The 26,295-nt window shown below is 45.8% G+C and overlaps 2 protein-coding genes across 2 annotated transcripts in view; both read right to left on the minus strand.

Moving 5' to 3' along the window:
* DMBT1 (deleted in malignant brain tumors 1) overlaps positions 1-26,023 on the minus strand; it is a 42,105-nt gene extending 16,082 nt beyond the window's left edge. Inside the window, exons 1-17 of the mRNA XM_063406425.1 lie at positions 26,000-26,023; positions 23,928-24,374; positions 22,643-22,979; positions 21,783-22,148; positions 21,467-21,523; positions 20,482-20,805; positions 19,605-19,943; positions 18,395-18,448; positions 17,823-18,134; positions 16,860-16,865; positions 5,302-5,613; positions 3,743-4,041; positions 3,119-3,339; positions 2,496-2,662; positions 1,809-2,120; positions 1,352-1,393; positions 301-612 (exon numbers count right to left, since the gene is read on the minus strand). Coding sequence (XP_063262495.1) covers positions 301-612; positions 1,352-1,393; positions 1,809-2,120; positions 2,496-2,662; positions 3,119-3,339; positions 3,743-4,041; positions 5,302-5,613; positions 16,860-16,865; positions 17,823-18,134; positions 18,395-18,448; positions 19,605-19,943; positions 20,482-20,805; positions 21,467-21,523; positions 21,783-22,148; positions 22,643-22,979; positions 23,928-24,374; positions 26,000-26,023 — 3,931 coding nt within the window. The remainder of the gene's footprint in view (positions 1-300; positions 613-1,351; positions 1,394-1,808; positions 2,121-2,495; positions 2,663-3,118; positions 3,340-3,742; positions 4,042-5,301; positions 5,614-16,859; positions 16,866-17,822; positions 18,135-18,394; positions 18,449-19,604; positions 19,944-20,481; positions 20,806-21,466; positions 21,524-21,782; positions 22,149-22,642; positions 22,980-23,927; positions 24,375-25,999) is intronic.
* Positions 11,502-15,198, minus strand: LOC134554544 (deleted in malignant brain tumors 1 protein-like). Its single transcript, XM_063405149.1, has 4 exons — positions 14,723-15,198; positions 13,937-14,325; positions 12,659-12,930; positions 11,502-11,979 (listed from the first exon to the last, which is right to left on the minus strand). Exons 1-4 carry the CDS (start codon positions 14,984-14,986, stop codon positions 11,900-11,902), a joined length of 1,005 nt encoding a protein of 334 aa, XP_063261219.1. The 5' UTR covers positions 14,987-15,198; the 3' UTR covers positions 11,502-11,899.
* Positions 26,024-26,295: the final 272 nt, after the last annotated feature.

Consider the following 26,295-nt stretch of genomic DNA (forward strand, 5'->3'; position numbering starts at 1 on the left):
TTCTCATACTAGCCAGACTGTCCCCAGTCCTGCCCCATCCTCCCCAAAGAACAATCCCACCTTCCTGCTCTTTGCCCCCTCATTTTGCCTCTAAAGTGGGAAGTGTAGAAAACCCAGTGTGCCCCTCTCTGTGTAAAAATTTGTCTTTTGCAATGCACAGGCTTCAGCCCCAGGTGGAAGAAGACTTCGGCCTTGCCTCTGCAATGGCTTTAGCAGGGGAACACAGCTGTTCCCAGAGGACAGACCCAGAATCTTCTTAGAATGCTGTGCAAAGCCATGTGTCCTCTGCTGGCCACCCACCTGCACAGATGACACTGGCATCCTCCACGTGCGCGCAGTTGTGCACGCCCCAGCCGCTGTGCCGGCACATCTGGAGGGAGGGCTCGTCCCCGCGGCACTGCACGTCGTCCAGGAAGATGCGGCCGGAGCCCGGGCCAAAGCGGGCATTTCGTGGGGCGTCCACGGGCTGTCCACAGCCCAGCTGCCTGCACACCACGCGGGCATCCTGCAGGTCCCACTGGTCGTCACACACCGTCCCCCAGGCGCTGCCGTCGTACAGCTCCACGCGGCCCTCGCAGCCGTTCCTGCCGCCCGACAGCCGCACGCTGGGCCCTGGCACACGGCACAACATCAGGTTTCCAACAGCCCAGCATCCACAGCCCCCACCTCCACAAATGTTTTGGAGATTTTGCTGCAGTGATTTTGATTTGAGGTGGTGCAAACCTCAAGGGACCGAGGAAGTGGAGTGAAAGAGCAAAGACCCCAGGGTGTGGAAGGCTGATGCATAATGAGCAAGGATCTGCTGGGGAATGCCCTGAGAACACCCTGGGGGTTTTAAGAGCTGCCTGGGGCATGGGGGCACTTGGCAAAAAGCTGTTTTTGCACACTATGATCATCCCCTGAGGAGTGCCACTCCTACACCTTCCAGAGCTCTGAGGCTATGGGCCATGACAGAGTATCCACAAGGGACTGCCCACCTCTGTTTGATGAGTGAAGAGCAGCAGCTGTGGCCTGGCATTAGGACAGATACCTGTGTCTTGGGCTGGCCTGGCAATACATGGGCTTGAGAGAAGGGATTGGCCTCATCCACGTGGCCCTTGCTGCCCCACAGCCAGGAGCCATGGTGTGGCAGGGCAGGGTTTGGACTGGGCACCAGTGCAGCTGCCATTCTGCAGAGGCTCAGATCCTCTCTGGCAGAAGGTCTCAAATGACAAGAGCCTTTGCCATGGGCAGAAGGGACCAGTAACATTGCAGTGAGCAGGCTCAGCCCAGCAGGCTCCCTGTCCTCTGCTCTTGTGCCAGGATGGGGCTCAGAATAAAACTGGAAATGTGCTGTGTGTGAAGGAATTACCTGTTGTGTACGGCCATTGAGCAGGAGGGGTTGGATTGGCAGCTGCAAGGAAAAAGAGGGAGTGAATGAAAGGTTATAAAAGGCAGCGAACTTTTAGCACTGGATGGACATGGAAATGCTAGGCTCAAGGAATATAGGGAAGAAAGGGCATGGAAGTCCTGCCATTGTCCCATCCAGACACCAGCCTGACGTGTCCCCAGTGCAGCTCATGCTGTGATCCCACAAACCTGCTCTTTGCAACCACATGGAGCACCTACACCTGTGAGACTGCAGAGCCTGTTCTGACCCCTCTGTGCAAAAATGGGGATTTTACATGACACGTGTTTTAGCACCAGGCAGCAGAAGACCCCAGGCTCTCCTCTCTGCCCTGTCTCTGCATGGCGGCTTCCCACAGAGGACACCAGAACGTGTCTGGTGTGAGCTGCTGGAGAGCTGAAGGTGTCTGCTGGCCACCCACCTGCACAGATGACACTGGCATCCTCCACGTGCCTGCAGTCATTCACACCCCAGCCGCTGTGCCGGCACGTCTGGAGGGAGGGCTCGTCCCCGCGGCACTGCACGTCGTCCAGGAAGATGCGGCCGGAGCCCGGCCCAAAGTGTGCAGTGTCCAGGGCTGCCACGGGCTGTCCACAGCCCAGCTGCCTGCACACCACGCGGGCATCCTGCAGGTCCCACTGGTCGTCACACACCGTCCCCCAGGCGCTGCCGTCGTACAGCTCCACGCGGCCCTCGCAGCCGTTCCTGCCGCCCGACAGCCGCACGCTGGGCCCTGGCACATGGCACAAGGCACGAGGATGAGCTCACACCATGCCAGCACTCTGCTGTCCCCACATGGGCCACTGTGACAGGCAGCCTGCATGGCTGCTGGAAGGCTGGGCGTGGGGCTGGGGGGTTGGAATTACCTGTGGACTGTGGTGTGGATGTTGTGGGCTCTGGAGCTGTGGATGCAAGGAAGAATTTGGTGTCAATGACAAAGGTTCCAAACAGAGCCAGCACAATGATATGCAGATGAGAGTAGCCTATTTTCTAGCGCCTGTCCTGTCATTCCTACAACATCCTGCACACCTCTTTTACTCATCTGCAATGACCATCTTGACTTTTCTGTTTCACACACTGAGCAGTGAGTGAGAGTGGACTGGGTTACCTGTTGGGCTGCTTTCCATCTTTCCAATCCATTCTGGATTGGTCGTCTCTGCTGAGGTTGTCATCTCTGTTGAGGCGGTTGTCTCTCCTGAGGTGGTCATCTCTGCCATGAGGGTTGTTTCCTTGATCTTCTGGTCTGCACTGGACATTCCTGCTAGGGAGGTAATCCTTACAATGGCCACAGCATTTAGTATGATCAACGAGGCTGGATCATTAATGCCATAGAGAGGATGCAGCTCTGTCCAGCCATTTCCCACAGAGACACCAGCCCAAAGTGCTCTGAGTCCTTCCCCAGCCTCCCAGCTCTGTGATCCCTCAGTCCTTCTCCCCAGCCTCCCAGCTCTGTGATCCCTCAGCCACCTCTCTGAAACTCTCTCCTGCAGGCCAGGAGAGTCTGCTGGGCTCTCCATGTGCAAACAGGGCTCTTGCTTGGCACACGCTCAGCTCACCAGGCAAGAGGAAAACACCAAGCTTGCTGCTTTGCCCTACACAGACCAGGAGAGGTCAGCATGGCTGCTTCCAAGGAAGGGCACCAAAATCCACCAGCGTGCCAGGGGTTAGGGTGACTGAGTAAAGAGATCAGGAGCACTAGGGAGACCTGTGAGTGAGGGATGACAGGGTTACCTGGTGTGTTCCCCTCTGCACTCGTAGGTTTTGTCTCTGAGGTGGTCATCAATGGTGAGGTTATCATCTTTGTGGATCTTGTTATCTCTGGTGAGGTGGACATCTCTGCTGAGGTGGACATCTCTGCTAAGGTGGACGTCTCTGCTGAGGTGGACATCACTGATGAGGTGGACATCTCTGCTGCAGTGGACATCTCTTCTGAGGTGGACATCTCTGCTGTGCTAGTGGGTGGCGTTATGCTGGTCGTGCTGGTCAGATGTGGTGGGCTGGATGTTCCTGCTAAGGAGGTCATTAGTGCAATGGTAACGGACATGGGAATGGACATGAAAAGCAGAGCTGGACAGTTAACAGGGGAAGAGAGCATGGAACCTGGCCCTGCCATTTTGGGAGTCTCCCTGCAGTGCAATCAGGTCTGGGAAGAAAGTCCAGGAGCACTAAAGAGAACAGTGACTGACAGTGGATAGGGTTACCTGCTTTGCTCTCCTCTGCTTTGGTTTCCAGTCTCATTGTGGGGGTCATATCAGGCAGTGAGGACGACAGTGGTAGGGCAGTGGATGATGCTGTTGTCTCTGGTGGAGCAGACATCTCTCCTGGGGAGCTTGCTGGCAATGTGCTGTTTGTCACCTCTAGGGTTGTTGTTGGCTCTGTGATGGCCATCTCCACCAGGAGATGGAAGGACGCCTCTGTTCCGGAGGCTGATGGCACCGTGCTGGCTGTCTGCAGTGGGGATGTCACCTCCTCAGTGTTGGTTGTTAATTCAGTTGTGGCTGAGTCCCCCAGGAGTGTTGTCCCCTCTGTGAGGACTGTTGATGTTGGCATTGCTGTCTCTCTTAGAGACGCCGTTGTTTCTCCGAGTGTCTCTTCCATGGAGGTTGTCTCCAGTGCTGAGGTTGTTATATCTGTTGATGTTGGATCAGACTCTTCTGTGAAAAAAGAAGAAAAACACCCCACACATGAGTGCTGTGCAATGGATACATCTGTGTGGTAGCTACAAGCCCTGTTCCTCTAGGATGAAGTGAAATCAAGAACAGTTACTCTGATGGCATAGTCCATCTTGTCTGGGGTCAGTGCAGAGAATGGAGGTGGGTAATAAACAATTCAAATTTTTCTTGGAAGTGGTATTTGCAGATGGTAAGCAGGGTGAGGTTCTGGTGTGGCATCTGCTCCCAGTCCCAGGACACCACAGCCCAGGCACAACCTGAGACTCTACAGGCTCCTGGCAGGGAGCAGGGGAGCTGTGGGGCTGCTGGCAGCAGCAGGGCTTGGATCTGTCCCCATTGTGAATGCCCTTCTGCAGAGGATCAGCACATCCCCAGGAACAGCCTGGGCAGTGGTCTTGGCATGGTGCTTTGTTCAAGAGCAAGAGTGGACCAGGCTGAATTATGGAACTATGAATCCAATCAAGAAATAAATGGCATTTAAAAAGGCTCTGAACACACCATACATAAATTAACGTAATAATTAACATAAATTAATAGAGGTTTTGTAGCAATCTTTATTTTTTTCCTCTAAATGCAAAACAGTGGTGTAGTTAGCACTTCCTTCTAGCATGGACTCAGCTCTCCAGGCTCTCACTCTCCACAGGAATGTGGAAACCTGCAATATAGATATAAAACACCTGAACATCCTGTTGTCATCAGCCATGCCTTATTTTGATGATCTGTTGTTAATACATGAGAAAATAAGATACAAATAACACACATTCTCTTAAAAAAGTAATGGGAAAGTAAAATGAACACAGCAAGGTGAAAGAGTAGTCAAAATGGATGGATGTTTGCAAAGGAAAAAGGCATTAATGGACCTAAACGAAGGAAGACTTGAAAAATATGGAAAAAATAAAAAGTGAATGGTGAGCTATGACAATCTGAGTTGTGATTGTGAAATTATTATTGCCCATAACAAATCCATTGAGAGTTCACCCAACCCCATTCCTCCCTGATTAACTTTGCCTATCAGGCATAGCTTTGCCTCTAATTTTGAATTGTTTCCTTCTTGATTAGATGGAGCAATTGTTCTGCACATCTGCAATGTGTATCTGATCCCTGGGGTTTTTAATCGCTTTGTGTGGATGAGCAAGCACAGTTTTTACATGGCCGTAGTGAGAAAAGCATGAGTCCATGCTGGTCCTGCAGGGTCAGTGGGGTGGAAGGACAGGACTGAGGGGAGGAAAAATGTGGCAGTACCTGAACAGACAACAGAAGCATCTTCATAGTGGGCGCAGTTGTGGATCCTCCACCCGCTGTGGTTGCAGCGCAGCAAGGACACCTCGTTCCCGCTGCACTGCACGTTGTCCAGCACGATGTCACCCGAGCCCTGCCCGAAGTAGGCACTTCCCAGAGCTGCAATGGCCTTGCCACATCCCAGCTGCCTGCACACCACCTGGGCGTCTGCCAGGTCCCAGAAGTCATCACAAACTGTCCCCGACCGCCCTCTGTAGAAGATCTCAACGCGACCTTCGCAGGGGTGCCTTCCGTTCACCAGCTGGACATACGGACCTTTGGAGAGAGGGTGTGAGCACACAACAGTTGGGCAAACAAGCTGGAAGGGACTGGAAGGAGTATCTATCCTGCCTTCTTCCCCTTTTGTCCCTAGACGTTGCTGCCCAGCCCAGTATGAAGTGCCTGTGAGGACAGAGGTGATTTGTATAATTTTTATTCCTCTCTTCCAGTTCTCAAAATCAGCCATGTATATTTTATGCAAGATCCCTACAGTAGAGTTAGGCAGCAGGCTAAGCACAAATGGTTTCAGCAAGAAAAGAAATTTTTGGGACAAGTTTAAGGACCTAGAGTCCACACATCACCAAATCCTATAGCTTATAAGAGTAACTTTAGTGAAAGAATTCCACCATACGTTCTACAGAATGGATAATGGTCTCAACAGGATTATAAAGATTTCAATAGGAGTTCAGTGGCTTTATTTCTTATATACCAGCAAAACATTATTACATTTTGAAATAAAGAAATAACCTATCATGTATACAGCTGATTACTGCATTAATTCAGGTAAAACCCATCTGCTTTTCAGTTTTATATGTCTTGTTTAGACATTCTGGTGTGACCAGCATGAAAATCCTGATTTTAGAGATCCATTTTTGGTGAAGAAGTTTATTAAAAACTTTACTATTAAGTATAAGCAAGCAAATAAATGTTGTAACTTCGGATTTGCAGTATTTACACTCTGGAAATCAAAACATGCAGCTGCACTTGTTATATTTTACTTTGCTGCCAAGTTCATGTTTACCTTGTTATTAAACACTTAGTCATCCAAAGCAAAACAAATCTCAAAAGTTAACAGCTCCAGAATTTCTTCACTGCACCTAATTCTTTGCTATTGAGCTAGAAGTACAGTCAAGATGGTGACCACACTAAATTTGCCCTGATTTGTGTGACTTTCAAAGGGCAAAGCTATGAAAGTGCCCCTTGACTTATACCTGACTTGTTCCTTCAAATATCTACTTGAACATGCACATTTTTGAACCCTACTCACAGGGCTTTTGAGAGGTGAAATAGCAAACTTGGAAAAAAGTCAGAGTAGGATTAGGAAATTAAAACTGACCTAAACCAGTTTTATTTGCTTTCATTCAAGGCCTGTCATCACTGTGAAAGCAAAACCATCAGCTGGGGGTGAAATTGGATAGGTTGAATCCTGCCTCACACTTCAAAGGTATCAAAAAGACAAAAGACTGTGATTGTACAAATACACCAAATATTCTGCTCTGGGACACAGAGGCAGAGAGCAGAGAGAAGAACTAGAGCAGCCAGAGTGAGATGATTTATCACCAGGAGAGCAGGAGACAGATGAAGAGAATTGATGAGGTGAACGGTGGCAATATAAGTTATCATGAAACTTAAGTAACTCATTAGAAAAGTCATCAGCATTATTCTCAGGTATACACAGGACTATTAACTCAAAGCCAGCCAAACCACTCAGGAGATAGGAAGTAATCATGGAAGGAAAAGTTCTATGACCATAAAAATGTTGAACTAAAAGTATTTCTCATAATTTTTAGATGTCTATCATTTAACCACAGTGCTAGAATGTGAAAACTTAACTTCATGTTATATTTTGTTAAATTGTACATAATACCAATAAGAACCAAATAATACAAGTAATATTAAATATATTACATATGTGTGCACACATATACTCTGGAATAAAATACACATTAAAAATAAGTAAAGAAATAAACCTTTCTGTAATTTCTAGATCAGATTTTTGAAACTAAAAGAATACCTCATTCAAGACATACTCACAAACACAACTCTTGCAATGATACAAGGCACTAAGATGAGTAGTACCCTGTGGCAGCAAAAATGAACTCCACAAAATGGTTTGATTCATTCTTATCATCCACTCTGATGATTAGCTCATAATTTTAGTAGAACTAAACCCTTCTCTTTCATCCAATTCCTCCTTTATTCTTTTTCCCAAACCAATACCAGCCTGAATCTAATTTCTGCTCTTGGAATGAACAGAGAGGACTCCAAGCAGTCTTTATCATTTTTTTTATATGCCCTGGAAGAAGTCTAAGTGTTTTACCTGTTTTGGCCTCCAGAATTGCTGGACCCAACAAGAGTAGCCATGTCAAAATCATGGTGGTACCCATCTCACCAGGTGGTGCTGGTGAAAAGGGCCTCACAATATATACTCTCTATTTCTGAAGGGGAGTGGCTCTACAGGTCTCTTTTTCTACAGCAGAACAATAAAACAACCATAGTCCTCTGATGCGAAACAAACATATGTTTGATTTGTTATTTAATATTTTGTAACTTCCTGGGGTTTACGAAAAGACAATATCTCAAGAGTAACATTTTCCATTGCCTGGAAGGAACTATTTATACTACCACGGGTTTCACAATCATCTCATTGTACCAAAAAAATGAGAGCTCCTGTCCAAAGATACCTTTCAATTCTGGCTGATGCATCTCAGCATTTTTCTCTCATGAGGAGTCAGGTATTGGGATGGTGGTGGAATCTTGAAACTTAAACTTAAATGGGTTTCCTCCAGCAAAATAGCAAGAGACCCTTGCCAGCTAATGTGGCAGGTCTGCTTGGGGAACCATGAATGACCTAAAGCTTTAGCAGACTTTAAATAAAATAAGATCAGACCTGGTGGCGCTGTTTAAGTATGACTGGGGGATGTCTGAAGAACACTGCAGCTGAAGTCAACAGCCCCCTGTATAAACCTATTATTTTGGGGCACATTTAAGTTCAAGTCAAAATTCATTGACAGACAGATTGCAAGGAAGTGTCAGAGAATCAGGGTCAACTGATAGTTTTTGTGCAAACACTGTGGAAAAAAATCAGTGGATTTCATGTATAGTGAAGGAAATTATGTAGGTTGAAATTAATATTGTTCTAAAATTTCATTTTATCCTTTGAACCAACAAATTGGGGAAAAAAAGTTCCGATTTCTTCAGATTAAGAAAATGTCTTAATATAGTCCTTGTTAAATTTTACATAGTGACAGTTAGAGATGTATCATTCTTTGAAGAATGAATCCAAGGTTTTTCCACAACAGGAAATAATGCTTCATTGTCATTCATCCCTCTCTGGCCAGAGTGGTTACTTTCCTCTGTTTCTGTGGTTCTAACAATTTAACAAGAAAATCTGATGATCATCCTAACCCTGAAGAGTCAGAATATTGCTCTCCATCTCATCTCTACCTCCACAGCCATGATGTCTTGGATGGAATTACCACCAGCTGAAATTGTTGCCATATATGAATTTATTGCCTCCGGGGACAGTCATCAAGGAAGACCAAAGCCCAGGGGGAAAGAGAATGATCTAAAACATCTTTCCACAAAGACCAATATCATTGGAATGGAAGAAGGAAGTGAAAAATGTAAGAGGCCAAAGATAACTTTGGAAGCCTTGAAAGTGAACATTCAGAACTGTAAATATGTTTCTTCTTTATCTAAACAACCACATTTGCACATGAATGAGGATATGTACACAACACGTGTATTCACTATTCATATTCTGGTTTTGACACCTTGACAAGAATGAAAAATCCAGTGTATTTGACTGGCCAATCAAGCACTGCAATCAGTGAAGCAAGAGTGAGTGACGATCACAGTTCTTCTCCAAACTCTTGTAATAACTGAAAAAGGGTGAGGAGGAAGAGGAGAAAGGGATTCCCAGGTGGGCTCAAGTGTAAAAACAAATCTTAAGCTCCCCAGGTAAAAGGACTAGATTGATTGATTGATTGATTAGTTCTTCACTACCTTCTTCATTAATAAATTATTCATTTCACAAATCTAGATATTTCTAGAGATCTTTATTTCAGTCAATCTCTGCATGACGGAAATAGAGAAATAATTTGTTTTTATTAGCCTTAGTTAATTAATACCAATGCCATACAGGATTTCACCCTTCCCACTAGGGAAGGTAAATCTCTTGCAATAGCATATTTTTATTCTCAAGATCTTCTTCTGGCAGCTTAAGGTATTTCCCAGCACATCACTCTGAATGAAGCTACATTGAGCTTTGAAAACATTTTTTCTTCTGCTGACAATTGCGAGGGCATTTTGCAAACATACTGGGTTTTTAAAGGTTAAAATGGAAACCACTGAAAGGATGAACAAGATGAATGAGCTTTCACCCACCACTATAGGAAAGTATCTACACTGGAATAAGGATATCCACAGACTTCTCCATAAAGGAATGACAGTCTGAATCCAGGCAGGATGGCAGAGATATCATTCACCAGGCACATGACCCTTTCCTCATCATCAAACCCAGTTTTCTTGAATCCTGTATAGCTATAATGCTTGTGAATCAAGGGAGATAGCAAGAAATGAGGAGGAGTCAGACATCTACTACCTGAACTGCTAAGCAGTGCTTTCTGCAGCAATATTTAATATAGAAACCAGTGAACTTGGTGATTCTACCTTGCATTTTTATCCAGCCTTGGTACTTCTCCATCTGGGAGCCCTGGCACAGACATGCTATGGGAAAACTCAGCTATGAGCAGCACAGGGACAGTGAGGATTGGAGACACCAGGATCTAGCCTGGGATCTTTCTGCTTTGTCTGGTGAAAAGAATACTGAGAGAATAGGAGAAGTGTACAAAAGTGCCATCAAGCTGTACCCTGCAAGATGGTGTGGTAACAACACCACAGCAGCAGAGCTACAGCAGGACCTGGAAGGAGAATACAGCAGGTCTGGGAAGAGCAGAGAGGCAGGTCCTGTTCTACAGAGTTAGGAAAGGCCAGGTCCAGGAGAGTCCTTGGTGTGCTGAGCAGATGGCTGGATTCCCCTGAGCCTGGACAATCTCTGGCCCAGAGAACAGATGAAGGCAGGTCAGCCTCCTGAGGTGCTCTGCCCTCCAAAGGTGGCTGCAGGCAGAGGGGGGATGAGAACCCTAAATCCTTGTTCCTCACGTGTGGGGAAAACCTCTCACTTTCTGTGTGCAGTGTCAGTCCCTGCTTGTGTGATCCCTCCTTCACATCAGGCAGAGGTGATGAGGGTCTGGAATCATGAGGAGAGGGCAGCTTGAAGGAACCAAGGGTACAGGCTGTGGGGCTGGTTCCCATCAGAGCTGCCCTGATCCTCTTTATCAGGGCAGGATGTCACCAAGAGTACAGCTCACCCTCCTCACACGTCACCACCTTGGCTCACCTTGCACATCTGACATGGCTCAGTTCCAAATGAACCTACCTCTTTCACAGCTGGCTGGAAAACAGGAATGTCTCAAGAAGGGCATTTCTCAATCAACACCAGTGACCTTTCCACCTGTATTAAGTAGCTTCTTCTAAACAAATTCTTCCTTTTTTGTTGTTTTTTTATTTTGTTTTCGCATAGGGATAAGAGGAAGATCACACTTCCTTATGGGAACTTAGGTACATTCTCTCCCTCCCACCCATTCCAGGTGTAGAAATGTGTGAGAGCAAAGCAGCAGTCACTGCTTGGCAAAGTCACTTTGTCAGAAGCCACATTCTCCAACCCAACAGTGTGTTAGCCATGAGTTCACACACACAGGTGGGATGTTTGCAAATACACACACACACACAAATAAAAAGTATTGCTCAAAAAAACATTTTCTTTTTGCTTTTTTAAATGATACATTTATGTAACGGGATTATATTCATCCTCCATACAAAATCTTATAAATGGCCTACATTTACTTGGAGAGATATGAATTTGGGAAGAACCATACTGCCCAAAGTCAGGAAAACTGTACAGCAATAATTCCTCACGTGTAGCCCCTGAGCATATTTGCTTATGGCTCATTATTGAGATTTTTTACTGCAAAGACATATTTTTCTTGTACTACTTCCCAGTGTGTCTTATGGTGCTACACAGGTGCTTCATCTGCATATCAGCAAGGGCCAGATAAGTCAGTTCTTGTTTCTCAAGTCACCTATTTCAGTCTTCTCAGCCAGACACTCAGTGAGGAGTTCAGCAGAAAAGCTTTCAAATGTCCAGCACTGAAGATACATGTTGGATGCTGGGATGAAAGAATCAATCCTTCTTTACACCTTATTTCTTTACACCTAGATTTTAAAATCAGATTTCTTTATAAATTCAGCTCATGGTAACTTCAGGTGTAATCTTGATTCTTCAAACATGGTCTGGATGGTGGAATAGTCAAATAAGAGCTGCCCTTCACACAGATTGCAAACCCAAACAAGGAAACAGGTGCCTGATAAAAGTGTCCTTCCACCTCCATGCCTGGAGATGCCTCTCACAGTTTCTGGTATGGGGTGGCCTCCTGCAGTTTCTGCTTCCAAAGAAATCCTGCCAATGTGAGAGCAGCAGCTACCAGCACCACGGTGGTCACACGGGAGGAACATGAGAGCTGTCAGCAGGCACTGAGCTCAGAGTCTCCCCTTTTGCCTGGATGTCAGAGGCCAGCTCTGTGCATAAAAGAGTCAGAGAGAAACTTACTTTTATTTTTTTTTCCTGAGCTAGTTAATTGCAAAGATAACTAGGCAAAGAGAATTTGAGTTAAAAAGCTCTTATCTGGATCTGATCAGAAAACTGCACATAATTTCACAAATGATTGCGTAGCCATGCAAAACGAGATTGTGGCAAGAAATTAAAGAGAAACTAGGATGAATCTAAATTAAAATCTAATTAAAGAGAATCTGGAATTATTACTCAACCTTAGGATGTTGCTTTATGGTAGTGGAAACAGCAGCTACAGGAAACTGAGAAACAACATTTCCAAGAGGACCTAGAGATTGATTATAATTAAATAACAGACATGCAAATCAGGCACAGCCAGCTTTGGAAAATTAATATAAATCTGGCAGGGAGATTAGTTACATATCATCCCTCTTCCCACAGAACTGAATCAATTGCCATTTGATATGTGCAGAACAAAGAAATGGATCCAAATCATGATAGAAAGAGCTTGTAAATCTAATAGAACTATTTTATATACATGAAAAAAAAATAATCCCCCATAAGGATTATAGCAGAGTTGTAACTAAACCAGCAAAGGCACATTTCAGAGCTGGATTTCATGTCTGAACTGAAATGCAAACACACTGTAACACAGAGTCTTACGTTATTAAAGATATTTAAACTTACCAATGTTCCTGTTCTCAGCGTGAGCTTCCCGAAGCTGCACGGGTCCAACAACAACATTCACTCGTTTATGGGAAGAGTCTGCATCCCTCTTGAACCTGCTGACACAGCCCTGGTAGCAGCGGGAGGAGAAGTCCTGGTACCTGCACACCACCAGCTCGCAGCGCAGGAACACGGACGGGAATCTCCTCACGAAGGAGAAGGCGCTGAACCCAAACCGAGCGACGTCTCTGCGCGGCGACGGGAAAAGGGCGTACGAGGAGTCACTGGCACACCTGCAGGGATGGGAAACCAACAGGTCAGCTACCAACTCACAGCTTCACTCGAGCAGGAGCACTACTACACCCTCCCTCTGCAATGGGTTTCAAGGTTAAATGTAAAACCAGGAAGAAAAGAGAAATCAGAGGGCCTAAAAAAACCCAAAAAAGTGCTTCTAGCAAGAAGAGAAATTACTAAATGTACACAGGACAGAAATTTCATAGCTTAACAAGTTGTGTGTAAACATGAATAGCTGAAAAATGGCTAGTGGTTCTGCTGGTTTCTGTGTTTCAGGTGAGAGCCTCTTATGCATTTGCAAACAGAATTAACTGTTTGAAAAGAGGCCCCTGAAAGTTGTTGCAGAAAGTTCCCCTTCCTGCTTTGGAAGTATAAAATTAATTTTAATACAGTTTTTTTTTAAATTTAATTTAATTTAATTTAATTTAATTTAATTTAATTTAATTTAATTTAATTTTATTTTATTTTATTTTATTCTGTTCTATTTTATTTGGTTCTATTTTATTCTATTCTATTTTATTCGGTTCTATTTTATCTATTTTATTTTTAATAAACATTCTCTTTAGCGATTCAACATACTTTGGTATAAAATTAGGCCAAGGGGTTTAGGTTTTTAGAATAATAAAAAAAGGCTAAAGAATTTCTCTTCTCTTTGAGTAGACACTTTTGTATTCCAGTTATGATGCTGTAAAAGTCATGATGTAAAGTGATGTAGAGCTGTGGACATCCTTCCCTTTCCTACATCTGTTTCAGAAACAAAGTCAGACCTCAATTTCCTCCCTGCCTCCTTGAGTGAAATCTCTGTGTGTGAGTGCAACTTCTGAATGACATTTGGCTGTCATGAATTCTATTCAGGCTTTGCCAAAAAGTTGTTCTTAGAAGAACGTTTGCCCTGAGAATTACAACCAATGTACCCTGGTCCCAAATCACCTCACTTCACAAATTTAGCTGTTTTAGAACTACACATAGAGACACTTCTAAAGCAATTTTTTACAAAGTGCTTACCCACTTTTGGTCAATTCATAGACCAGTGTCCTAAAATCACTCGAATTAGGCGATGCCACACACGTGTCCACAAACACCGTCAGATTGTGGTCAGAGCTGTGAAGAGAAGCTTCGAGGAACAAATTCTGGTTCATGTCAACATAGTATGGGAAGTCGTGCACTGGCCACTGGAAGGATGAGGAGTTGTAGAACATCAGCTTCACGTCGTATCTGCCGTACTGGGTTTCGTTGACGTCGGTGACATCGCCAGCGATGTACATGACTTGAGCCCAGGTGTTCTGCAACATTTTGCAGCGGATGTGCAGGTGAAGGTCCTTCTGCCTCTTGATGACTCCACCAGGAGCAGGCACTTTAATCACGTTGGAGTAGGTGATCGTTTCGTTGTTGCCCTGTTTGGCACATTAAATGAGGGTTAAGTTACCACATGTGGTCATGTTCACTGTGAATACTGTGGTATTGTGAGCTTGTCTATGTGCCAGATCCCAGCAGTCAGGAAGGACGTGTCACACTGAAAAATCCCAAGCATCCAGGATGGGATTGCTCACTTAACTCTCCCCTCTATTTTTGTTGTCTAGAACGTCATCCTGGAATAGGTACAGGGAAGGATATAGGTACCCTGGGAAGGATAAGTAAAAATATTTAACCAGCTTCAGTCTCCAGAACCCCTGCTCCTTTTCTGTGTTTTGCATGCCTGTGGCCTGCAACACCCTTTGAAATCCATGACAATTTTCCAAATGTCTATTAAATTCCCATGCCCAGAAGTCTCCCAAATGTCTTGACACCAACCTGTCTATGAGTACCACAGCTGCTGTATGAAATGTTGAATATAACCTCAGTTGATGTAATTTCTGGTCTGCACTGAGGGTCTGCCAGGCTGATGCTCCCCACTGAGTAGCCCTGGGACTGGAGATAGTGTCTGTCTACCACTGCACGCATGTAGGTTGGCAAGCACAGAAGGGCTAGGGGAAAGAAATATGAATTATTAGTTAGTTCATGTACTTGATAAGGCTTCCATATTGCAAGTCCAACAAGTGCAATAACTGCCACCATTTAGAGAAGAGAATTCATGAGTCAAACCACTTATTTTTACACTTGAGACTTAGCTATGAATAAGCAGTAGGACAGTACTGGAACAGGTCACCCAAAGCAGTAGCTTTAAATGTTTCATCCTTTGAATATTTCTAGACACACAGATAAAGAAGTTCTTAATGGGCTTGACCTGGTCTTGGCAGTAGCTCTGAATAGTTGGCCTAGGAAACCTCCAAAATCCCTTCTAACCAACATTTCTATGACTCTGTGAAAGTTTGTTCAGAAAGGTAGAAAAATATATATGAATTATGATGTGATACAAAGAAACACAAGTTTAGAAAATAACAGAAAAGTTCTAAAGGCAAATAAATGGAATATTTTTAAAGAAGAAAAAGTAGTTATTTTCTGAAAGTGACCAGTCAATAATCAGTCAAAAAATTCAAGTAGGAGTATCATCTATTACTGATGACTTCAACAACATTAACAAATACTTATTTAGTAAAAAAAAAAAGTGTATAAGAGCTTCTGAGCAAAGAAAACATTGCCAAGAGAACAGAATTACAAATAGAATGGAAATTTACTGGTGTTCTGGTCTGCTGAGAAGGACTGATACTGAGCCCGAAAATGTCCACGGGAATATCTGGAGTCACTGTAAAACCTGACAGACATGAAGTTTGAAGATGAAGTGTATGTGAGAGGAGAACCAGAACAAATTCTTCCAAGTAGAGGAGAAGATTTGGGTGGCCCATCGTAGATTTCAAGATAGTCATTCTGGCATCCACCTTGCAACCTGAGGAAGACATGAGAATATATTAAAAAATGTATTTGCTAAACTTTGGGGTTTAAATGCTGAACAAATTAAATAATGGGATTCTGCACTCACACATTTCCCATGTATATTTATCATTCACTTATAGCATGGGAAATGTGCCCAGGAACTGTGGATGCAGTTGAGTTTGGAATTTTCTTATTGCCCAAGCAGAAAACGATTTACTTACTGAATGTTATCAAATGTGAGCGAAATGCGGAAATTGTTTTTCACATGTATTTGCCACAAACAATCTGCTATATCTGAAGAATTCAAAGAAGGACTTTGAAATGTTCCAGAGGACTTAAAAAGTATATCACCACAAATAAATTTTTGACCTGAAAAAGAAAAGGAAAAAAAAAACCCAAAATAAGGGATAGAAGTGATTAATTGAGATTTACTTTTGAGCAAATAAAAATCTGTTCTATATATAGAAACAGTGGCAACACAAGGTTAAATCTCAAAAGAAACATAATGATTGTACTCCTCTCAGTTAGGCTATAAGAGTGATGAACTCTTCAGAGAATTATGACCTGTGCTTGCAGTTATTAACTTTGTGGGCCTGAGGCACGTAGGTATGAAATAAAGTACAAGGTGGTGGCCTAAATACCATAAAATCAGAGAACGAACAAAAGAAAATTTACAGGGTGATCACCATGCTCTGAAATCCACCCCCAGCAACAGAAAAACCAGTAAGAATTTTTCTCAATGTATTATACTATGCAAATGAAAGAGATCACACCTGCAAAACAGTAATTATTGCACTTCCAGAGCAGTGGATCTGAGAAATGGGAAAAAATAAACATATATATCTGGAGGATTTGTAACAGAGGCAGTGCTTGTGACAGCTGTACGTGACAAAGAAAAGGAAGCAAGTGAGGCACTGGAAGACAAGGGAGCATGGCAAGGTTTTCTATCACCCCAGGGATGTTGGTGCCACACTGTCACGTGGGCAATGGAGAGCCTGGAAGGCTCAGCATAATGCTCTCACATGTTGGGGTCAAACAAAACCACAATCCTGCACTCATCCCAAACATAAATCTGAATTCCAGTCAACACAGACCACAAGCAGAAACCTTCCATAACCAGGGCCTTGGCAATTATCTATGAATTTCAGGGCCCCAGGACTCTCGGTTTCATCTGCATTCTGCTGTGCTTTTGCCAGGCTCAGCTCTGCCTTGGAGAAGACTAAGCCCCAAACTCTGAGGTGCAAATTGTTTCTGCAAAAAGCAGCATCCAGAAAATGCAGGAGAAATTCAGACCTACCTAACGGAGTGGTCATGGCAGCATCAAGAGTGGTTCCCTGTGTGGTTGTTGTCCCTGTAGGGGAGGAAATGAGAGGCAGGTGAGACCTGTAGGATGAAGGACTGTGTCTGGCTTTCTCCCAGTGCTGGGCGTGTTGCTGCCACCTTGGCACATGGGCAATGGAGAGGCTGGGGGTGTCAGCAGAATGTTCTCACATGGTGGGATCAACCAAAAACATGATCCTGCACTCATCCCGAACATACATCTAAAGTCCAGTACACACTGACCAGAAGTAGTAACCTTCCCTAGGCAGAGCCTTGGCAATGCTCTATGAATTTCAGGGCCCCACAACTCTCAGTTTCATCTGCATTCTGCTGTGCTTTTGCCAGGCTCAGCTCTGCCGTGGAGAAGACTAAACCAAAAACTCTGAGGCACTAGTTGTTTCTGCAAAAAGCAGCATCCAGAAAATGCAGGAGAAATTCAGACCCACCTAATGGAGTGGTCATGGCAGTATCAGGAGCGGTTGTGTCTGTGCTTGTGGCAGCTGTAGGGGAGGAAATGAGAGAGGCAGGTGAGGCCTGTTGGATGAAGGACCATGAGTGGCCTTCTCCCAGTGCTGGGGATGTTGCTGCCACCTTGGCACATGGGCAGTGGAGAGCCTGGCGGTGTCACCAGAATGTTCTCACATGGTGGGATCTATCAAAATCATGATCCTGCACTCATCCCCAACACACACCTAATTCCAGCCCAGAGGGCATGCTTTCGGAAAGAGTCCCAGAATGCTGGAAGTTAAACCAGTGGTACCTGAGCACACCACACCAGCATCTTCACTGTGACCACAGTTGTGGACACCCCAGCCGTTGTGTCTACACTGGAAGAGGGATGACTCCCATCCATTACAGCTCACATCATCCAGGTAGATGCTGCCACTGCCTTGTCCAAAGGAGGCACTTGATGTTGCAGAGACAGCAGGGCCACATCCCAGCTGCCTGCACACCACCTGGGCATCATTCACGTCCCAGCCATCGTCGCAGACGGTGCCCCGGCCCCCAGAGTGAGAAATCTCCACGCGACCCTCGCAGCGGTTCCCGCCGTTCACCAGGCTGATGGTGGCATCTGGGAAAGAGGGAGGCAGGGAAAACTTGGGAAGAGCCTCTAGCACAAAGGCACCTTCTCTTGCCAGCGCCTTGGCACCTGTCTATAAATTTCAGGCCATCACAACTCCCAGTCTTGGCTGTGTTAAACTGCTTTTCCTGGCTTCTCCTCTTCCAGGAAGAAAACCAAACCCCAAACTTTGAGGCACTAATAGTTTCTGCAAAAAGCAGCCAGAAAATGCAGGAGAAATTCAGACTCACCTGAAGGAATGGTAATTTCACTTTTACAAGTGGTTCCGTCTGTGGTTGTGGTCGCTGTAGGGGAGGAACGGAAAGAGGAAGGTGAGGCCTGTTGGATGAAGGACCCTGACTGGCTTTATCCCAGTCTTTGCATGATGCTGCAACCTTGACACACGGGCACTGGAGACCCCAGAATTGTCAGCAGAATGCTCTGACATGATGGGATCAACCAAAAACGTAAATTTATACTCATCTGAAACATACATCTAAAATTCATTACACACAGACCGCAAGCAGGAAGCTTGGCAATGCCAAGGCCTTGCAATTGCCAGGGCATCTGAATTTCAGGATACCACAACTCTCAGTTTCATCTGCATTCTGCTGTGCTTTTGCCAGGCTCAGCTCTGCCATGGAGAAGACTAAGCCCCAAACTCTGAGGCACTAGTTGTTTCTGCAAAAAGCAGCATCCAGAAAATGCCGGAGAAATTCAGACCTACCTGACGGAGTGGTCATGGCAGCATCAAGAGTGGTTCCCTGTGTGGTTGTTGTCCCTGTAGGGGAGGAAATGAGAGGCAGGTGAGACCTGTAGGATGAAGGACTGTGTCTGGCTTTCTCCCAGTGCTGGGCATGTTGCTGCCACCTTGGCACATGGGCAATGGAGAGGCTGGGGGTGTCAGCAGAATGTTCTCACATGGTGGGATCAACCAAAAACATGATCCTGCACTCATCCCGAACATACATCTAAAGTCCAGTACACACTGACCAGAAGTAGTAACCTTCCCTAGGCAGAGCCTTGGCAATGCTCTATGAATTTCAGGGCCCCACAACTCTCAGTTTCATCTGCATTCTGCTGTGCTTTTGCCAGGCTCAGCTCTGCCTTGGAGAAGACTAAACCAAAAACTCTGAGGCACTAGTTGTTTCTGCAAAAAGCGGCATCCAGAAAATGCAGGAGAAATTCAGACCCACCTAATGGAGTGGTCATGGCAGTATCAGGAGCGGTTGTGTCTGTGCTTGTGGCAGCTGTAGAGGAGGAAATGAGAGAGGCAGGTGAGGCCTGTTGGATGAAGGACCATGAGTGGCCTTCTCCCAGTGCTGGGGATGTTGCTGCCACCTTGGCACATGGGCAGTGGAGAGCCTGGCGGTGTCAGCAGAATGTTCTCACATGGTGGAACAACCAAAATCATGATCCTGCACACATCCCCAACACACACCTAATTCCAGCCCAGAGGGGATGCTTTCGGAAAGAGTCCCAGAATGCTGGAAGTTAAACCAGTGGTACCTGAGCACACAACACCAGCATCTTCACTGTGACCACAGTTGTGGACGCCCCAGCCGTTGTGTCTACACTGGAAGAGGGATGACTCCCATCCATTACAGCTCACATCATCCAGGTAGATGTTGCCACTGCCTTGTCCAAAGGAGGCACTTGATGTTGCAGAGACAGCAGAGCCACATCCCAGCTGCCTGCACACCACCTGGGCATCATTCAGGTCCCAGCCATCGTCGCAGACGGTGCCCCGGCCCCCAGAGTGAGAAATCTCCACGCGACCCTCGCAGCGGTTCCCGCCGTTCACCAGGCTGATGGTGGCATCTGGGAAAGAGGGAGGCATGGAAAACTTGGGAAGAGGTTCTAGCACGAAGGCACCTTCTCTTGCCAGGTCCTTGGCACCTGTCTATAAATTTCAGGCCATCACAACTCCCAGTCTTGGCTGTGTTAAACTGCTTTTCCTGGCTTCTCCTCTTCCAGGAAGAAAACCAAACCCCAAACTTTGAGGCACTAATAGTTTCTGCAAAAAGCAGCCAGAAAATGCAGGAGAAATTCAGACCTACCTAACGGAGTGGTCATGGCAGTATCAGGAGTGGTTCCCTGTGGGGTTGTGGCAGCTGTAGAGGAGGAAATGAGAGAGGCAGGTGAGGCCTGTTGGATGAAGGACCATGAGTGGCCTTCTCCCAGTGCTGGGCATGTTGCTGCCACCTTGGCACATGGGCAGTGGAGAGCCTGGCGGTGTCACCAGAATGTTCTCACATGGTGGAACAACCAAAATCATGATCCTGCACTCATCCCCAACACACACCTAATTTTAACTAAACCACTTTCTGAAAGTGTGCCAGTATGCAGAGAGTCAAACCAGTGGTACCTGAGCACACAACACCAGCATCTTCACTGTGACCACAGTTGTGGATGCCCCAGCCACTGTGTCTACACTGCAAGAGCGACGACTCCGACCCTGTACAGCTCACATCATCCAGGTAGATGCTGCCACTGCCTTGTCCAAAGGAGGCACTTGATGTTGCAGAGACAGCAGAGCCACATCCCAGCTGCCTGCACACCACCTGGGCATCATTCAGGTCCCAGCCATCGTCGCAGACGGTGCCCCGGCCCCCAGAGTGAGAAATCTCCACGCGACCCTCGCAGCGGTTCCCGCCGTTCACCAGGCTGATGGTGGAGGAACCTTGGAAAGAAGGAGGTACAGAAAACTTGGGAAGAGGTTCTAGCACGAAGGCACCTTCTCTTGCCAGGGTGATACCCTTTTCAACTGAGAAATGAAACAGCATGGCTTTTTGGGATAATTTTTGCATAGGTAGTAATATAAAAGTGGATCTTTGATGGCAGCCTCCAGGGCAGATATGGAAAAATATCCAAGAAAGCCACAAAATATCCAGAAGGAGTGATGCAATTTCCCCACTCAAAATCCCTTCAATGTCCTCTCTGCCTCATTGGACCTATACTCTGGTGATGAAATATGTCTGAAGAGCTGTTTTTCATCCCTGGTAGCCAGGAAGTACCAGGACAGCATAGGGATCCTGGAATGAGTTTTGAATTCCTGCCTAAGAATATGCTGTAGCTAAGTTACAATAAGAAGCTACAAAGCTACAACTCTATGTTTAAAGGATAGAGAGAATATATACAGGAAAAAATTATTAAAACCAAAATGGTATCAGGGCCTTGGAATCACTCTGTGAGTTTCAGTCCACCACAACTCCCAGTCTCAGCTGTGTTACTCTGCTTATCCTGGCTTCTCCTCTCCCAGGCAGAAAACCAAACCCCAAACTCTGAAGCACTAATGGTTTCTGCAAAATGCAACAGCCAGAAGACTCAGGAGAATTTTAGACCCACTGTGGGAGCAGGGAAGGTGGTGCATGGTATACTTGTACTTGTGCTAGTGGCAGCTGTAGGGGAGGGAAGGAAAGAGGCAGGTGAGGCCTGTTGGATGAAGAACTGTGTCTGGCTTTCTCCCAGTGCTGGACATGTTCCTGCACCTTGGCACGTGGGCAATGGAGAGCCTGGTGGTGTCAGCAGAATGTTCTCACATGGTGGGATCAACCAAAATCATGATCCTGCACTCATCCCCAACACACACCTAATTTCAAGTAACTAAGACCACTTTCTGAAAGTGTCCCAGTATGCAGAGAGTCAAATCAGTCGTACCTGAGCACACAACACCAGCATCTTCACTGTGGCCACAGTTGTGGCTGCCCCAGCCATTGTGTCTGCACTGGAAGAGGGACGATTCTGTCCCATTACAGCTCACATCATCCAGGTAGATGCTGCCACTGCCTTGTCCAAAGGAGGCACTTGATGTTGCAGAGACAGCAGAGCCACATCCCAGCTGCCTGCACACCACCTGGGCATCATTCAGGTCCCAGCCATCGTCGCAGACGGTGCCCCGGCCCCCAGAGTGAGAAATCTCCACGCGACCCTCGCAGCGGTTCCCGCCGTTCACCAGGCTGATGATGGCCTCTGGGAAAGAGGGAGGCAGGGAAAACTTGGGAAGAGCCTCTAGCATGAAGGCACCTTCCCTTGCCAACACCTTGGCATCATTCTCTGAGTTTCAGGCCACCACAACTCCCAATCTCAGCTGTGCAAAACTACTTTTCCTGGCTTCTCCTCTTCCAGGGAGAAAACCAAACCCCAAACAGTAGGCACTAATAATTTCTGCAAAAAGCAGCATTCCAGAAAACCCAGGAGAAATTCAGACCCTATGTAAGTGGGAAGTGCAGAGAAGGTAGAGCTGGGTGTAGTTGTGCCTGTGGCAGCTGTAGAGGAGGAAAGGAAAGAGGCGGGTGGGTTGAAGGACCATGAGTGGCTTTCTCCCAGTGCTGGGCATGTTGCTGCCACCTTGGCACAATGGCAATGGAGAGCCTGGCGGTGTCACCAGAATGTTCTGATATGGTGGGATCAACCAAAATTCATGATCCTGCACTCACCCCCAACACACACCTAATTCCAGCCCAGAGGGGATGCTTTCTGAAAGAGTCCCAAAATGCTGGAAGTCAAACCAGTTTTACCTGAGCACACAACACCAGCATCTTCACTGTGACCACAGTTGTGGACGCCCCAGCCATTGTGTCTACACTGGAAGAGGGATGACTCCCATCCATTACAGCTCACATCATCCAGGTAGATGCTGCCACTGCCTTGTCCAAAGGAGGCACTTGATGTTGCAGAGACAGCAGGGCCACATCCCAGCTGCCTGCACACCACCTGGGCATCATTCACGTCCCAGCCATCGTCGCAGACGGTGCCCCGGCCCCCAGAGTGAGAAATCTCCACGCGACCCTCGCAGCGGTTCCCGCCGTTCACCAGGCTGATGGTGGCATCTGGGAAAGAGGGAGGCAGGGAAAACTTGGGAAGAGCCTCTAGCACAAAGGCACCTTCTCTTGCCAGGGTGATGCCCTTTTCAACTGAGAAATGAAACAGCATGGCTTTTGGGATAATTTTTGTGCAGATAGTAATATAAAAGTAGATTTTTGATGGCGGCTTTCAGGGTAAATATGGAAAAATATCCACAAAAGCTCACCCCCACAGTAGTGCATACAGTTTTATATGCTTGGTGAAGTAGTAGAACTGACAAAAATCTCCTTTTAAGAGCATATGTGGTGGTGCAATTCTATCCCAGCCCCTCTCCCTTCAAAATCCTCTACGCCTCTTTGGGACTATACTTTGTTGATAAAAGTGTGTCTGAAGAGCTGCTTTTTGGCCTTGATAGCTAGGAAGAAGCAGGAGAGCATAGGGATCCTGGAATGAGTTTTGAATTCCTGCCTAGGGAAATTCTGTAGCTAAGTTACAATAAGAAGCTACAAAGCTACAAATATATGTGTAAAGGATACAGAGAACATACAAAGGAAAGAAGATAAAAACCAAAACAGCATCAGGGCCTTGGAATCACTGATTTTCAGGCCACCACAACTCCCAGTCTCAGCTGTGTTAATCTGCTTATCCTGGCTTCTCCTCTCCCAGGCAGAAAACCAAACCTCAAACTCTCAGGCACTAATGGTTTTTGCAAAAAGAAGCGGCCAGAAAACTCAGGAGAATTTTAGACCCACTGTGGGAGCAGGCAAGTTGGAGTTGGGTATAGTTATGCGTGTGTCAGCTGTAGGGAAGGAAAGAGGCAGGTGAGGCCTGTTGGATGAAGGACCATAATTGGCTTTCTCCCAGTGCTGGACATGTTGCTGCACCCTGGCACGTGGGCAATGGAGAGCCTGGCGGTGTCACCAGAATGTTCTCACATGGTAGAACAACCAAAATCATGATCCTGCACTCATCCCCAACACACACCTAATTTTAACTAACTAAGACCACTTTCTGAAAGAGTCCCAGTATGCAGAGAGTCAAACCAGTGGTACCTGAGCACACCACACCAGCATCTTCACTGTGGCCACAGTTGTGGCTGCTCCAGCCGTTGTGTTTGCACTGGAAGAGGGATGACTCCGACCCTGTACAGCTCACATCATCCAGGTAGATGCTGCCACTGCCTTGTCCAAAGGAGGCACTTGATGTTGCAGAGACAGCAGAGCCACATCCCAGCTGCCTGCACACCACCTGGGCATCATTCAGGTCCCAGCCATCGTCGCAGACGGTGCCCCGGCCCCCAGAGTGAGAAATCTCCACGCGACCCTCGCAGCGGTTCCCACCGTTCACCAGGCTGATGGTGGCATCTGGGAAAGAGGGAGGCAGGGAAAACTTGGGAAGAGCCTCTAGCACGAAGGCACCTTCTCTTGCCAGCACCTTGGCATGTGTCTACAAATTGCAGGCTATCACAACTCCCAGTCTTGGCTGTGTTAAACTGCTTTTCCTGGCTTCTCCTCTTGTCAGGGAGAAGAGAAAACACAAACCTCTGCAGCACTAACTATTCAGTCAAGAGGAATTGCCAGAAAAATGTGGACAAATTCAGACTTACCTGGAGGAACGGACAACCTTAACCTGGGTGGATCTTTGGTTGTGGCATCTGTAGGGAAGAAAGAAGAAGTAGCAAGTAGCTCCTGGTGGATGAAGAATCATGGCTAGGTTACTCCCAAGACTGGGGATGTTGGTGGCACTCTGCAACATGGGAGATGGAGAGCTTGGGGAAGTCACCAAGGTGGTCTTTCTTTGTGGGATCAACCAAAAACATAATCCCACCCTCATTCCCAACACACACCAAATTCCAGCCAATGAAAACCACAAGTCTGTGCCTTCCCTTGCCAGGGCCTTGGCAATGCTCTATGAATTTCAGGCTACCACGACTCTCAGTTTCATCTGCATTCTGCTGTGCTTTTGCCAGGCTCTGCTCTCACTTGGAGAAGACTAAACCCCAAACTCTGAGGCACTAATTGCTCTGCAAAAAGCAGCATCCAGAAAACCCAGGAGAAATTCAGTGATTCAGTGATTCCATGAGTCTATTGCTTTAGGATTCTTGTTGTTCATGGCTGCTTTCAGTGACTGAATTTACAATACATTGATCAACAAATTCAGATGAGGCATGTTTTCCCTAGAGGGCTGCATCTTCTGAGATGCAGGGCAAAGCTCTGGTCTCCACGAAACAAGAGATAACCATATTCCACAAGAACATGACAGCCTCACAAAATTATCTTTTCAATTAGTAAAAGGAATTAAACAGACACAACTGAGGGAAAACTGCCAATTAGCAAACCTATTTTTCATACATGTATGTTTGGATTAATATTTGGTCAGACTAAAGAGAATAATTTGGATTTTTGACTAATATTTGAATTTTTTAGTGGCAACTCTTAATGTGTATTTGTTAGGAATGGATAGAATTTGTTGCAAGGTCAATAAACCAAGCACTGAAGTCTTACTGTTAACCTAATAAAGTGAAATACTCAAAGTTTACAGGAAGAGGTGACTGGGCATGAGTAACACAGAATATTTGTGTAACTGCCTTAAATCTGTGCTTCTAATTTGAAATACCACAGTACTTTCCACTGTTTATGTACACAGGTTTACCTGTAAAATGAAACTAGTAGTAAAAAAATTAGGTTTTGATTCACTGCTTTCTGTTTTTATAATTCAAGCATTTTGAACTTCCTTTTTGAAAGCAGTGGGCAAAATTAGCAATGCACACTCTATCACTAATACACCCAGGGATATAATGGGTGCTGTTTTCTTATTTATAGCTGCAAAAAACAGAGAACAAAGAGGTGTCTGAGTCAGAAGAAGTTCCTTGCAAAAGTATAAGATTTCAGATATCTTCAGTGAAGGAGGAGTGAGAGTCATACCTCTTTTGATCATTTGTTGGGTTTTTGTTGTTTTAGCTTTTTAAAAATACTGATAGTGTTTAGAAAGTCCTTGGCAATACTCAATATTAGTTTCTGAGGAAACCCACCACTGTTTTGTATTTGCACACTTGCAGGCTGGGTTATTACAGTCTCTAAGTTTTTATTCCACATGCCCGAAAATCCCAAGTTAGTAAAATGCACACCCCTGGGACTTCCTGATACCTACAACACAGCAACTGTGTCTTTCTTTTGCACTCCCATTAAAATATATAAAGCTAAACAAGCACTGGGTGGTTCCACGTCTATTTGTAAGGTGGAATTTGAAGTATTATAACGCAAATATACATTACAGCCAAAGAAACTATAATCTCTCATAATTCCATACTGAAACCTACAGATTTATAGGAACAAAATCTCTCAGTCTTTCATGTTAGAATTCTTTT

The sequence above is a fragment of the Prinia subflava genome, chromosome 9, assembly GCF_021018805.1.
Source record: "Prinia subflava isolate CZ2003 ecotype Zambia chromosome 9, Cam_Psub_1.2, whole genome shotgun sequence".
Classification (NCBI taxonomy): domain Eukaryota; kingdom Metazoa; phylum Chordata; class Aves; order Passeriformes; family Cisticolidae; genus Prinia; species Prinia subflava.